At 45.8% G+C, this 15,608-nt stretch overlaps 1 protein-coding gene across 1 annotated transcript; it reads right to left on the reverse strand.

Moving 5' to 3' along the window:
- Positions 1-3,259: 3,259 nt before the first annotated feature.
- Positions 3,260-10,742, reverse strand: LOC125511293 (protein transport protein SEC13 homolog B-like). The gene is made up of 3 exons (XM_048676623.1): positions 10,589-10,742; positions 10,176-10,217; positions 3,260-4,437 (listed from the first exon to the last, which is right to left on the reverse strand). The coding sequence occupies exon 3, from the start codon at positions 4,347-4,349 to the stop codon at positions 3,432-3,434; it is 918 nt and encodes a 305-aa protein (XP_048532580.1). The 5' UTR covers positions 4,350-4,437; positions 10,176-10,217; positions 10,589-10,742; the 3' UTR covers positions 3,260-3,431.
- Between the last annotated feature and the right edge of the window lie 4,866 nt (positions 10,743-15,608).

Genomic DNA, 15,608 nt, shown 5'->3' on the forward strand with positions numbered 1-15,608 from the left:
GAACATTTTTTGGAAGTTATGATAATTTTTACAAATCAACGATCATTTTGCGAACTTCTTTAGAATATGCGATCACTTTTTCCAAATCACAAAAAAAATTATGAATCCACGAATTTTCTGATTACCTGCACATTTTTGAATTGACGAAAAATTTATGATTTTATCAAACATTTTTGTTAACTTTGCATTTTTTTAAAATACAGAATTATTTGAAACAAAAAATACAGAAAACACAGGGGGGTTCCCCCGTGTAGATGGGTTGGCTGGCTAGGCACACTTTGAGCCAGCCCAACTAGCTCTGTTTTGGGAACCTATCCCAGACCGGTTTTTACAGAAATTACAAGTTGAGGAGTACTCGTTGCATTCGAGGTTGCGACAAATGGCGCGCTGCATGTGCGTCACTTGTCGCAATCTACGAGTTTTTCTTTTTTTCGTAGATCCGTTTATTCAAAATGTTTTATCTCTTAAATCGTGTGTCCAAATCTCGAACCGATTTCATCGTTGGATTTCTTGCATCGAGATCTTTAAAAATAGATCCCATGTTGATAGGTTTTGATGAATTTTTTTTACGAAAAAAATGGACAAAAAAACCATACGAAAAAACCAAACCGGAAGCACGGGTTTTTTCCCTTTCCGAAAGAGGCACGTCCATGCCTCTCACGAAATCACAACCATGCATCTCGCGGAAGCAAAACCAGAACTCTCGTGGAAAGAAAAAACAAAGAAGAGAAAACATGTTTTTTTTTGTTTCCGGGAAGGCATGACCGTGACTCTCGCAAAAGCACAACCGTGCCTCTCGCGGAAGCAAAACCGTGACTCGCGAAAGAAAAAGAAAAGATAATGCATTTTTCCCGTTTCCGAGAGGCACGGCCATGACTCTCACGAAAGCACAACCGTGCCTCTCACGGAAGCAAAACCGTGACTTTCGCGGAAAAAAAACAGAAAACGCGTTTTTTTTTCGTTTCCGAGCGGCACGGACGTGACTCTCGTGAAAGCACAAACGTACCTCTCGAGGGAGCAAAACCGTGACTCTCGCGAAATAAAAAAATAGAAAACGTGTTTTTTTTTCATTTCCGAGAGGCACAGCTGTGACTCTCGCTAAAGCACAACTGTGCCTCTCGCGGAAGCAAAATCATGACTCTCGCGAAGGAAAAAAAATTGAAAACGTATCTGTTTTCGTTTTCGAGAGGCACGGCCGTGACTCTAGCAAAAGCAAAACCGTACCTCTCGCAGAAGCAAAACCGTGACTCTCGCGAAAATAACGCAATTTTTCACGCATTTTTTTAAACGAAGACCGATGGAAAACCAAAACGTCAAAAAAACCCAGAAAACCCCGTTTGAAAAGCTGGAAAGGCATGCGGAAAAAAAATCCGGAGGGAGCACCCAAAGGGCGACACGTGGCGAATGGCAAGGTGCACGCCAAGTGGCGTTGATCGTTGCGAGGCTCCCGAAGGAGCGCTCATTAACTAGTTGCTCTCTTTACCTTTTGATTTTTTTTGGGTTTATATCATTTTTGTTCCCTCCTTTATTTTTTGTTTGTTTTCTGGTTTTCTTTTTTCTATTTTTATTCCTTTTCATGTTTCTTTTATTTTTCTTATTTCTTATTTTTCTTTTTCCTTCTCTTTTTATTATTCTTTTTCCAAGCATTTTTTCAAATTCGTGATCCTTTGTTATATCATGAATATTTTTTCAACGTGCGAACATATTTTAACTTCATGAATATATTTTTACAAATTTGTGATCATTATTTCAGAAAACATAAAGAAAACTCAAAATCGTGAGCAGTTTTTGAAATCTTGAACAACTATTTGAAATCATGTTTTTTAGTTTGCATATATTGGTATGAAGTCGTGAGCATTTTTAAATTCATGAACATTTTAGTAAATTCACAAATATCTTTGAAATTGTACAAAAGTTACGATTTCACATACTGTTTTTTGTGAACTTTTTCTTTAAGTCGTGATTTTTTTTGGATCGAGGATCTGTATTGAAATTCATTAATATTTTTTTTTTCACAAACATTATTGAAATATGAATATTTGTGAGTGAACCAACATTTTTTTAATAAATGAACTTGTTTTATAAACAGTTTTTAAAGTTCATGAAATATTTTTTGAGTTCGCAAACATTTGCTCAAATTCACGAACAGTTTTTTTGAATATGGAGTTATTTTTTAAAATTTGAACATTTGTTACCATTCAGAGCATTTTTTCAAAATCATGAACACTTTATGAATATGCAAACTTTTTTAAAAATCACAAACAATTTTTTGAATCCACGATCATTTATGATTTCTTGATTATTTTTTCTGAAAATTAATATTTTTCAATATTTGAAACCTTTTGAATTCCCAAGATATTTAAAGAAGAAAAACAAAAACAGAAAGAAAAAAAACAAGACAAAACGAATTGAAAAAAAGAAACAGGGGGCATCCAGCCCCGCACAAGGGCTGGCCCTAAATGGCGCGGGGGTAGTGGGTGCGCGCTGCACCCCTTTTCAGTTCACCCACCTGAATATACTAAAAAGGGTCAATATGCCAGAAGGCTGATCCAGTTTATAAGAAAATCGAATAAAAAATTTAACAAGTTTGTCCACATGAGTTAGATTTTTTAGGAGTGAATCCATGTTAAAAGCTTTGTGTATTTTACAATGAAAGGGGTAAAGCACGATGAAAAATTTGTCTACACAAGATAATAGTAATCGCGCGCAGGTCTGATTTCTTTTTATGGTATAATAGACTTTATTTCTCATAAAATAGTCATGTTAGTTACAAGAAGATGAGACACAAAATCAGCGATTAAGTTTTCCCAAGAACCAGAAGATCGACTATCAAATGAGTTTCTTGCCAAACTATCAGCAAACTTGGTTTGCTTCCGGAAAGCAATGCTGTAATTTAATCGCAGCTTTAATCGAGAGCAAGCACTCACACAGTCGCCAAACTGACCGAAACCTGGCAGGATTTGCCTCACCTGACGACCTCTCTGAGATGTGACAGGTTGTTGTTTGGTTTAAAACCTGAAGTTCTGGACATGACCCTGGCAACATGCAGCTGATTAGCCTGGCTAGCATACAGGCAGGTTGATTAGCCTGGTCTGGTCTAGGCCGATAGAATGGGATGCAGCTCAGCCATCAAATCTATTTATTTAATATTTAAAGTATTTGTCTCAGGCCAGGTTTGCAACCAAACAAAAAAAAAGTTGTACGTACAGCTGCCTGGCCAGGCAAAAGTCCTCGTAACCATACATGAGTCCAATTGGGATAGAAGTTCCAAATTATCTGCTTTTTGACCAAGAAAAAAGCTTGTCACAGGCAACAGCCTAACAATCACGGGGAGTTACCACTTGTAATCGAAGCCATACAGATAAAATAAAGACAGACTACATTTGTTATGATAGCGATATAAATGCAGCTAGAGGTAGAACACGAAACATCTATGGCTCGACGGTAGTCACTTGCTGCCATTCACCGTCCACAGCTTCTTTCCACAGGGTCACATTGTTGTTGCCATCAGAGACCGCCAGTATGTTTCCTGTCAGCGACCATGACAACCTCCAAACAGGGGTTCTGAAATCATTCAGAACCCTGCCTTCCCATTGCTCGCCTTCTTTCGGCGCTGTCCAGATGACTACAGTTCCATCCTGAGAGGCGCTGGCGATTGTGGACTTTGGGAGGCCTAGGTTTGGAGCCCAGGCGACGTCTCTCACCCAGTCCCTGTGCATCTGAAGGGCTGGGAAGCAGTCCATCCTCCAACTTCCGTTGGTGAGCTTCCACACCTTGACAGTGTTGTCACAGCCACCAGAAGCAAGTTTCTGAACATATTCAAACTGCCCAGAAGGCCCTGGGCTGATTAGGGCACCAGGGGCCATCGCTGGAGCCCAGGAAACAGAGGTCACGCCCACTGGATGAGCCTGGTCGATGCGCGTCGTCTCCCACCCACCATCAGAACGAGCTGTGAAGACTGAAATGTTCCCATCAGATGAACCACAAGCCAAGCAGATGCCGAGTTCATGAGGCGCCCAAGCAATGGAATTTACAGAAGACTTGTGCTCAGTGAAAGTGTGAAACTGTGTCCACTCATCAGGTTTGCCCCCTTCTTTCCATATTATAACCCGCCCATCATAGCTGCAGGATGCAAGCATGGAACCATACTTAGGATGAGCCCACGCGACTTGCCAAACTGGGCCCTGGTGTCCGCTCAAAGTAGCAAGTTGCTGCTGCGAGGTGCCACTTACGCCAATGATCTTTATTGTGTTATCAGAGGATGCAGTGGCGAGGCGCTTCCCGTAGTAATCCATCGCGATGTCATGCACCACATCCTGGTGCCCAGTCTCTATCTTATGAGGAGGCATTGTTCCAATTACGTAACGTCAGCTTTTAAGTGTTAACCAAATGTTATTCGTTGACCACCTCAGGCTCCTATCTGATAGTAACAGAAACCTAACATTTAAAGAACATTACGTCAAAGAATAAAGCAGAGTAAAATTTAAATAGTACCATTCGTTGAAACAAGTAGCATAGTTGCATTTGTACATACGGAGCTGGGTGTGTTTCATTTTAAAAAGAAACAGTTACTCCCTCTGTAAAGAAATATAAGAGCATTTAGATCACTAAAGTAGTGATCTAAACGCTCTTATATTTATGAACAGAGGGGGTACATGTTATAATTTGTAACAATGCTGATGTTACAGTTATAAGTCTAACAATTTTGGCACACCAAGATCAATACACTAATTTGCTACCAGCATATCAAATGTCAATACAACATTGTTTCCTAAAATCACAAAATGAATCATCTAACTGCTTATGAGACTGATGAGTGTGACTGCCTGACTAATACTTATATACCATCTATACAAAATTAGCCTAATAAACTAGGAATTCTGGAAAACAATATAGTACTCACAGTTAGAAATAAAGAGATATCGACACCCCCAGCAGATACAGATATGCTAAACTTAATTCACATCTCTTGTAGTATACATGCATGAAATGGGATGGTATTACGACAAAACAATGTCCAGCTAGTTCAGTACTAGATATTGTTCACTTGAACATCTTACGACAAAGGAAGAAAGAGCAGTAAGACAGTGGCACTAGAATGATGACATCTTTCACAGCAATTAAGAATTTTGAAGAAGAAATTCATGTGCTGGCTGTATAACATGGACTATTTGGAGATGCGGTTAGGTGGTGTATAAAGTAGAAATATAACATGCAACAAAAAATTGTCCACTTATTGTTGCAACCCACAAACCACTGATGTTTACTACAATTAAATTAAAAACTACCACAATAGGCCGAAATAGATAATACTCCCTCCGTTCCATAATACTTGTCGTCGTATGAACTAAGACCACGACAAGATTTATGGAACGGAGGGAGTAGAAAACAACTGTAATAGCACTAACTTTAGAAGCCCCTCCCCCCGACCCAAAAAGAGGACAATTTGAGTTGAAAATTTTAAAGTAAAAAAGCATACATGCAAAATGGTGCTACTGAAAATCCAATCTCCAAATGAAACAACCAAAATAATAACCAGATGGAATAATAACGCTAGATAGCTGTTGTAGGCTTCTATTTGTCCATTTACACATTCACCTTTTATTGATCCAAACAAACGAAAACAAATAAACTTCCCAACATGTAGCTGCAGCCATGAGGCTTCATGGTTATGTTAAAGCACCTTACATGACTTCATAATACAGGGGCGAAGCCACGTTGAGAGGAGTGCGGTCAATTGACCACACAGGTTTTTGGCAAATCCTTTGTACTCCCTCCGTTCCTAAATATAAGTCTTTTGTAGAGATTTCAATATGAACTACCAAATGAACATGTGTTATTTGGTCCTCTATGTCAAAGAAACAACAAGAACGCAAGATGGCCTATTTTTTCTTCAACAAGCCAAAGGTTCTCTCCACAACATTTCTAGCACGAGCATGGCACAAGTTATACAACTCCTTTTCATTTTGGGGCTGTTGTTGACTGGCAACCCACTCTTTCAAGTGGTATCAAGTGGATCTGAATGGAGATAGAAATCCAGGTCCATTGGTATAGCCAGCATCAACAAGATAGTACTTTCCTATTGACAAGTACGTAAGTAGCTAACAATTAAATATGAGAAATGAAATGCAAAGAGAAAGAGTCGTACCCTATGGTACAACAAATGCATCTTCAAGATCAATTCTCATAGCATCTTTTAGCACTCCCGAGTCCGATGCCGAACCCTCCAAACAAGGTAGAACATAGAGAAATTTCATGTTCCAATCAACCACACTTAGCATGTAAGTGGTGATATCTTGGTGCCTATTCCTATACCTCCCTTTGTCAGCAGCATTAACAAACACAGGAATATGACACCCATCTAGTGCTCCAAGTGCATTAGGAAACCACATCCACTTGTAATCATCGAGAGGGGTGATAGAAGGATCAGGAAGCTTGATAAACTCCCGAGTTAGAGATAGGATGGCTGACAACACAGTAGAGAAATGCCTACTGATGGTCTCTAAAGAACGCTGGTACGTGCCACCCAACATCCTCATCTTAAGTCCATGTCCAACAACTTGTAAGAACATAGCAACATTTTTCTTCTACAGTCACAAACGGGCTATCTTTGAGACCACACTTCTCACACAACATAGCACAAAAGATCATGAAAGTTTCTTTTAGTTAAGCGTAGCTTATCATAGCAATTTGTCTCGGACCCCTCATAAGTTTGTTTCAATATATACTCCCGATATGCAACCTTTTCCTCATCATCATCGAAGCATCCGAGATTCCTCGGTGCCCTCTGAGAACTAAGATAAGAAAATGCTAGAGTTGAAATACTGCTTTGTCAACAATATCCTCTTTCTTTTTCTTCTTTTGTTCTCTTCGGTAATGTAGGCAACCAACTCTTGTTGAGACATGATGAAAAAAGCTACAATGCACACACCATTTGTCCACAAATTATTTGTTAGCCCAACCACAGTCTAGCTGGCTCTCGAGGATCAGTCGAAGTCGAGGAAACACAAAGTACACTGAAACTAGTACTAACTAGCAGAACACACTCTTTGTATTCTGGACATACACACACTGATATAAGTGAGGAGGAGCTCACGTACTAGCACAAGCTTTGCTATAAGGTTGGATGGATTGGAATGAAATGGCCTTGTTACAAGTGAAGGAGCCGGGTCCTTTTATAGGCCGGGATGTGCACAACACACGCACACACACTAGGAATTACGTGGCTACTACCATGGCCATGCAAAGCCATTTCCTAGAAACTACTATGTAATTGCTTACACAGCTGTAGTCTACTTCTAGTCAACCTCCATACAACGCTAAGGAAACTACTAGGAAATAACAGGAAACTACCTATGTATGAAGTGATGGCGGAGATCGATGTGCTTGCTGCGGTCATGAAGCACTAGGTTCTTGCAGAGGGAAATCGCCGACTTGTTGTCGACGAAGATGTGTGCAGGGGCGGTGTCTTGGTTTAGCATCTCGCCAAGAAGGTGAGCCAACCAGATTCCCTGACATGCCACTGCAGCTGCCGCGATGTACTCCGCCTCGCACAAAGAAGCGGCGACAACCTTCTGCCTCACCGATTGCCAGCTGATGGGACTGCTCCCAAGAAAAAACAGTATGCCAAAGGTGCTTTTCCAGGAGTCCAAATGACCATTGTGGTCGGAGTCGCTGTAGCCGAGTAAACTCTCGCCATCGCCACGATGATACACGCATCCATACGTGAGTGTACCCGCGATGTACCGGAGTAGGTGCTTGACGGCAGCGAGATGATCGCTTGCCGGAGCTTCCATGAAGCTACTCAAGTACCCGACAGCGAACGTGATGTTAGGTCGGGTGTGCACGAGATACCTGAGGCTCCCGATGATGCTGCGATAGAGCGTAGCATCCACCGCCTTCTCGGAGCTATCCTTGCTGAGCTTCAGCCGTGCCTCCATTGGAGCGTGCACGGCATGGCAGTCCTTCATGCCTGCTCGCTCGAGCATCTTCGCGGCGTAGGCCGCTTGCGTGATCGTGATGCGACCACCCTCATGGCTCACCTCTAGTCCGAGGTAGTACCGAAGCAGCCCAAGGTCGCTCATGCTGAAGAGACGATGCATCTCTCCCTTGAAGCGTCGAACCTCTTCAGGCTCTGCCCCGACGATGACCATGTCATCAACGTAGATGCCGACGATGAGCAGCGTGTTCACGGTGCCACGCGAGTACACGCCGTGCTCAGAAGCGCTGCTTGAGAACCCAAGGGATGCGAGGCTTGCATCGAGCTTGGTGTTCCACGCACTTGGGGCTTGCCGGAGACCGTACAGGGCCTTGTGTAGCCTGTATACGCCTTGCTAGTGGTTCTTGGCAACGAATCCTGGAGGCTGGGAGACGTACACCTCCTCGTTAAGGTCGCCGTTGAGAAACGCCTACTTGACATCCATGTTGTGTACCTCCCACCCGCGGTGAGCAGCCACAGCAAGGATGAGCCGCACGGACTCCAGCCTTGCCACCGGAGCAAAGAGTTCCTCAAAGTCCACTCCTTCACGCTGCACGTAGCCCTTTTTGACAAGGCGCGCCTTGTGCTTGACAATGGCGCCATGCTCGTCCTTCTTCACCTTGAACACCCACTTGAGCCCGATGGCTCAATGCCCAACAGGCAGTGTGGTGAGTGTCCAAGTGGCGTTGTCGTTGATCGACACCAACTCGTCCAGCATCGCGTGGTGCCAGCAATCCTCTTGCTCGGCCTCCGCGAACGTGGTCGGCTCCTCGCCGGCCATCATATGCAGGACTTCGTCGTCATCAACGTCCTCCTTCTCAGGCTGCCGCGGCGTTGTCACAGGCTTGCCGAGAAGATCCCCCATGCATCGGAACCTGTGTGGGACGCCAACGCTGTCGTCGGCGTCGAATAGCTCCGACCTCGCCGTTGGCGAGGTGCTGCCCTACCAGCTCCTCGATCGTCATGGTGGAGAGATCCACCAAGCTCTCGATGGACCAGGCCAGTTGCTTGTACTGCCTGGGGACGACTTGGAGAAACTTGAGAATCACCATCTTGTTGTCGATGGGATCTCCGAGCGTTGCGAGCTCGGTGACGAGACCTTGCAGCCACAAGGCGAAGTCGTTGACTTGTTCACCGGCCTTGAACCGAATCTCCTCGTACTGGAGGCGCAAGGTCTGGGCCTTCAACTCCCGTACACGCTCCACGCCGATGCGCGGTCTTGATGGTGTCCCATGCTTCCTTGGCCGTCTTCTTGGCGCCAAGGGTGAGCACCATCTCCGGTGGGACGGAGCGCAAGATCGCCTCCATCGCCAGCCGGTCCTCCTCGTACTCGACATCACCGGTTTCCACGGCTTTCCACATATGCCGGGGCTCCATGATGACTTTCATCAGGAGCGACCAAGTGGGGTAGTTGGTCCGCGTGAGGAGAGGGAAGGAGGTACTGGACATGCCCACGTCTCGCACGGAGCGTGGCTTCCAGCCCGCCTCCCGGCCTGCCTCGCGGCGCGAGCGAGTCCGCCGCACGGGCCTCCTCAGCCGAGCTCTGCTCGGCGGTCTTGGAGCCGTCGCCCGCAACGCCTTCTTTCGGCATGCTTCAGCATAACCTGAGGCTCTAATGCCAATGTTAGCCCAACTACAGTCTAGCTGGCTCTCGAGGATCAGACGATGTCGAGGAAACACAAAGTACACTGAAACTAATACTAACTAGCAGAACACACTCTTTGTATTTTGGACATACACACACTGATATAAGTGAGGAGGAGCTCACGTACTAGCACAAGCTTTGCTATGAGGCTGGATGGATTGGAATGAAATGGCCTTGTTACAAGTGAAGGAGCCGGGTCCTTTTATAGGCTGGGATGTGCACAGCACACGCACACACACTAGGAATTACGTGGTTTCTACCATGGCCATGCAAAGCCATTTCCGAGAAAATACTACGTAATTGCTTACACAGCTGTAGTCTACTTCTAGTCAACCTCCTTACAACGCTAAGGAAACTACTAGGAAATAACTAGGAAACTACCTAGCCCTTGCAAGCCAAGTAAACTACCTGCCCAACGTGTTGTGCCCCATAGGCAGGGTTTGAGCTCACATTATTCAGAGCATTGATACATAATAAACCATCGCAACAACATGTGTATAAATGACAAAACAAAATCACAGTACAAACATGGGGTACGAGTAGATAATATACCTTGGCACCACGGAAATTTGAGCTCCTAAATCCCCTGGGAACCTGCATAGTTCAAACAAATCATACTTAAGCAACACACAAATTCGAGCTCTTAAATTCGAGGCATTGGACTGCATCTGAGGAGGTACAGTGAACACCACAAAATTCGAGTTCCCCTACGGACACCACAAAAATTCGAGCTCCACACGGGAGGGGATGGCGCCACTCCCGCCGTCGTTCCACTACCACCGTCGTTCCCCTGCGGACGACCTATTCCCGCCGCAAATCCCCTTCTACAGAATCTAGGGTTTGAGGGCCTCGCCGGAGGAGGTCGCGCCATGGCCGGAGAACGGTGGAAGAGGATGAGGGGACGGATCGGAGGGAGAGGAGGGAGGGGACGGATGGGAGAGGGAGAGGAGGGCCGGAGAACTGACCGCCGCCGCCGGCGGTTGCTTCAGGGGAGTCGGGAGCGAGAGCAGGTCGTCCAGCGAACGAGCGAGGTATGCGGGGTGGGGGCTGCTGGGCGTTTCCGAGCCTTTCCGAGCTCGTCCGCTCGGAAACCTTGCGCGAGATCGCTTGGAATTGGGCCAACTTCTCCAAGCCCAAATCCTGTACCACCCCCAAACAACAAAATTTGGCCTGGCAATTCCAGATTGCCAATTCCAAACAGTTTTTCCTACATCCAAACAGGGTGTAAGATGAGAAAGTACGCCAACACATGTACATGTCGGGAAAGGTTTTTTTAGGAAAAACCTTTGAAAACAGCCGCTTGATTACAGCGCTGCGTAAGGCTGATTGTAATGGAGAGTATCATATATTAGTATCATGCATATCATACTAGTGTATGATACTACATTCGTAATGCATGGTATCATATATTAGTATCATATAGGACTACATTTATTGTTATGCATGACACAAAGTAGCACATCATTTAATATGATACGGTATCATGATATGATACTCAAGCCTTTCTTTCTTCATTTAATTCTATGCCACATCATCAAAATTGCTTAGTTGGCGCACATGATACTACTTATGATACTCCTATTACGACCAGCCTAACCCTCCTCTGACGCGTGACACGTGTCCCAGCGGGACCCCACACTGCTTTCTCCATCCTCATCTTTATCCACACAAGAGCGCCTCAGCCAAACAAACTGAGTCGTTGACCCCAACAGCTCCCCGTAGCTATCAGATCCAGCGCTCCCTCCGGCCACGATGCTCCTCCCTGCCCCCATCTCTCTTCTTCAACTGGCGAATCGCCGCAGTACACGTGTGTTGTAGTGGCCAGCTAGGAGATGAAGCCCGATGCAAGCCCGCTCGTGGACGGTGGTGCATGGGGGATCACCGACGCTGCAATGGGGTGTCGCGCGGCGACGCTGCAACGGGCGGATGGTTGCCCAGCGGTGTTGCAGTGGAGCTTCACCGGCGACTATCGGTGATGCGATGCAGCGCTCATTGGCGGCCCGGAGCTGTGATGCGGTGCTCGGTGCTGCAATGGAGCTTCACCGGCGGCTGCTCGTGCTGCGATGCAAGTGGTCGATGCTACAATGGAGCTTCACCGGCGGCTGTCGGTGCTGTGATGCAGGGATCGACGACGGCCCGGAGCTGCAATGGAGCTTCACCGGTGGTGGCGGGTGCTGCGATGGAGCGCCATCGCACCGGGGTTTGGCGCTGCGGTGAAGCGTCGCCGGCGGCCGGCTGTGGAGCACTGTTGCGCTACTAGCGAGAGGGGGTGTGGTGCCAGCTGCGAGCCGGACGATGATGCTTCCCACGGCGAGGTGCTTCGTTTGCTCCGTCGCGGTTGCGATGATAGAAGGACGGCCCTGTGCGGTGGCGTTGACCGAATCCAATTGATGGCGAGGACGAATCTGACAGCTTAGGAGTCGACTGACTTCTCAGGAAATAAGTCGGTTGATCCGTAGCAGCCGCCTTTTTTAATGCTTTCCACCATTGTAGATTGATATAGGTTGAATAATTCAACCATAGATTCCTGCCTCGATTTCATTTTTCAATAAGAGATGGAATCGTGTACGGGCTCTTAATCTTGAGGCAGTGATCTGCGTCGGTGCGTCGCTTTTGGGGAACGTAGTATTTTAAAAAAAAATCCTACGAGCAGGCAAGATCTATCTAGGAGAAGCATAGCAACGAGCGGGGATAGTGTGCCCACGTATCCTCGTAGACCGAAAGCGAAAGCGTTTAGTAACGCGATTGATGTAGTCGAACGTCTTCACGATCCAACTGATCCAACCACCAAAGTACGACACCTCCGTGTTCAGCACACGTTCAGCTCGATGACGTCCCTCGAGCTCTTGATCCAGTTGAGGCCGAGGGAGAGTTCCATCAGCACGACGACGTGGCGACGGTGATGATGAAGTTACCGGCACAGCGCTTCGCCTGAGCACTACGACGATATGACCGAGATGTGTAACTGTGGAGGGGGCACCGCACACGGCTAGGAACAATTGATGTGTCTTCTAGGGGTGCCCTCCCCACGTATATAAAGAATGAAGAGGGAGGGAGGCAGCCTAGGGCGCGCCCAAGTAGGAGGAATCCTACTTGGGACCCTAGTCTAATTCGGCCCCCTTACTATATTTGGACAAAGGGGAAAGGAAGGAGGGGGGGGAAGGAAGTAGGAGTCCTAGTTCATACTTTTCTTTTCCTCCTCTCCTTTCCCTTTCTCCCTACATGGTTGGCCCTATAGGAGGCACACCAGTGTATCACATACACACTAGTAACAGCAGCAGTAGTAGTACACAACACTTGAGGCTTGGAGCACATATGATGGTATTAGAAGGAGGAAATGCCTGGTATTGCAAACTTGGAGTGGCCTTATCTTACAACGATAGGGACCTGCCCCTTATATAGTGGTTCTAAAACCGACTATGTGCTGGACGTGCACAACACACACGAAACTACCATGTACTACCAAGGAAACCTCTAGGTAAGTTCCTTACACCATCTAAGCGTACTACTAGGAAACTACCACTTCCTTACATGCAAAGGAAGCTGTTGACGTTGGTGCTGCATGCATGCATGCATGCAGCTGCATGCATGCAACACCAGCGGCAGCAGCTTCCTTGCCTGGACCGGCTGCGCCCTCACCGCTCCTTCGGAGGCGGCGACTGGGAGCCGTCATGTGATAGCCACGACTAGGAACCATCCGATATGGTGTGCTGCTGCACTCCTTTTGCACAGGCCATGGCTATCACAACCTGGGGCTCTGATACCAATTGGTAGCCCAAAACTACTCGCTAGCAATTCGAGTACACTGATAAACGACCGGCGGATGAGCACACACACGTACTACTCACACACTCACTAGTGTATCACATACACACACACTAGTAGCAGTAGTAGTAGTACACATCACTTGAGGCTTGGAGCACACATGGTGGTACTAGAAGGAGAAAATGCTTGGTATTGCAAATTTGGAATGGCCTTATCTTACAACGATGGGGATGATGTCTACTACACAACCTTCTTCTTGTAGACGTTGTTGGGCCTCCAAGTGCAGAGGTTTGTAGGACAGTAGCAAGTTTCCCTCAAGTGGATGACCTAAGGTTTATCAATCCGTAGGAGGCGTAGGATGAAGATGGTCTCTCTCAAGCAACCCTGCAACCAAATAACAAAGAGTCTATTGTGTCCCCAACACACCCAATACAATGGTAAATTGTATAGGTGCACTAGTTCGACGAAGAGATGGTGATACAAGTGGTATATGGATGGTAGATAAAGGTTTTTGTAATCTGAAAATATAAAAACAGCAAGGTAACTAATGATAAAAGTGAGCGTAAACGGTATTGCAATGTGTTGAAACAAGGCCTAGGGTTCATACTTTCATAGTGCAAATTCCCTCAACAATAATAACATAATTGGATCATATAACTATCCCTCAACATGCAACAAAGAGTCACTCCAAAGTCACTAATAGCGGAGAACAAACAAAGAGATTATGGTAGGGTACGAAACCACCTCAAAGTTATTCTTTCCAATCAATCCGTTGGGCAATTCCTATAGGTGTCACAAACATCCCTAGAGTTCGTACTAGAATAACACCTTAAGACACAAATCAACAAAAACCCTGATGTCACCTAGATACTCTAATGTCACCTCAAGTATCTGTGGGTATGATTATACGATATGCATCACACAATCTCAGATTCATCTATTCAACCAACATATAGAACCTCAAAGAGTGCCCCGAAGTTTCTACCGGAGAATCACGACGAAAACGTGTGCCAACCACTATGCATAGGTTCATGGGGGGAACCCGCAAGTTGATCACCAAAACATACATCAAGTGAATCATGTGATATCCCATTGTCACCACAGATACGCACGGCAAGACATACATCAAGTGTTCTCAAATCTTTAAAGACTCAATCCGATAAGATAACTTCAAAGGGGAAACTCAATCCATTACAAGAGAGTAGATGGGGGAGAAAACATCATAAGATCCAACTATAATAGCAAAGCTCGCGATACATCAAGATCGTATCACATCAAGAACACGAGAGAGAGAGAGAGAGAGAGATCAAACACATAGCTACTGGTACATACCCTCAGCCCCGAGGGAGAAATACTCCCTCCTCGTCATGGAGAGCACCGGGATGATGAAGATGGCCACCGGAGAGGGATTGCCCCCTCCGGTAGGGTGCCGGAACGGGTCTAGATTGGTTTCGGTGGCTACGGGGGCTCCTGGTGGTGGAACTCCCGATCAATTGTGCTCCCCGATCGTTTTAGGGTATATGGGTATATATAGGCGGAAGAAATACATCAGGGGAGCCACGAGGGGCCCACGAGGGTGGAGGGCGCGCCCAGGGGGGTGGGCGCGCCCCCCTACCTCGTGGCTTCCTCGAAGCTTCCTTGACGTGGACTCCAACTTTCCTGGGTTGCTTTCCTTCCAAAAATAACTTCTCCAGAAGGTTTCATTCCGTTTCAACTCCGTTTGATATTCCTTTTCTTCGAAACACTGAAACAAGGGGAAAACAGGAACTGGCACTGGGCTCTGGGTCAATAGGTTAGTCCCAAAATAATATAAAAGTGGATAATAAAGCCTAATAATGTCCAAAACAGAAGATAATATAGCATGGAGCAATCAAAAATTATAGATACGTTGGAGACGTATCAGCATCCCCAAGCTTAATTCTTGCTCGTCCTCGAGTAGGTAAATGATAAAAAACAGAATTTTTGATGCGGAGTGCTACTTGGCATAATTTCAATGTAATTCTTCTTAATTATGGTATGAATATTCAGATCCGAAAGATTCAAGATAAAAGTTCATATTGACATAAAAATAATAATACTTCAAGCATACTAACTAAGCAATTATGTCCTCTCAAAATAACATGGCCAAAGAAAGTTCATCCCTACAAAATCATATAGTTTAGTCATGCTCCATTTTCATCACACAAGAATGCTCTCATCATGCACAACCCCGATGACAAG

The sequence above is a fragment of the Triticum urartu genome, chromosome 5 (assembly GCF_003073215.2).
Source record: "Triticum urartu cultivar G1812 chromosome 5, Tu2.1, whole genome shotgun sequence".
NCBI classification, from domain to species: Eukaryota; Viridiplantae; Streptophyta; class Magnoliopsida; order Poales; family Poaceae; genus Triticum; species Triticum urartu.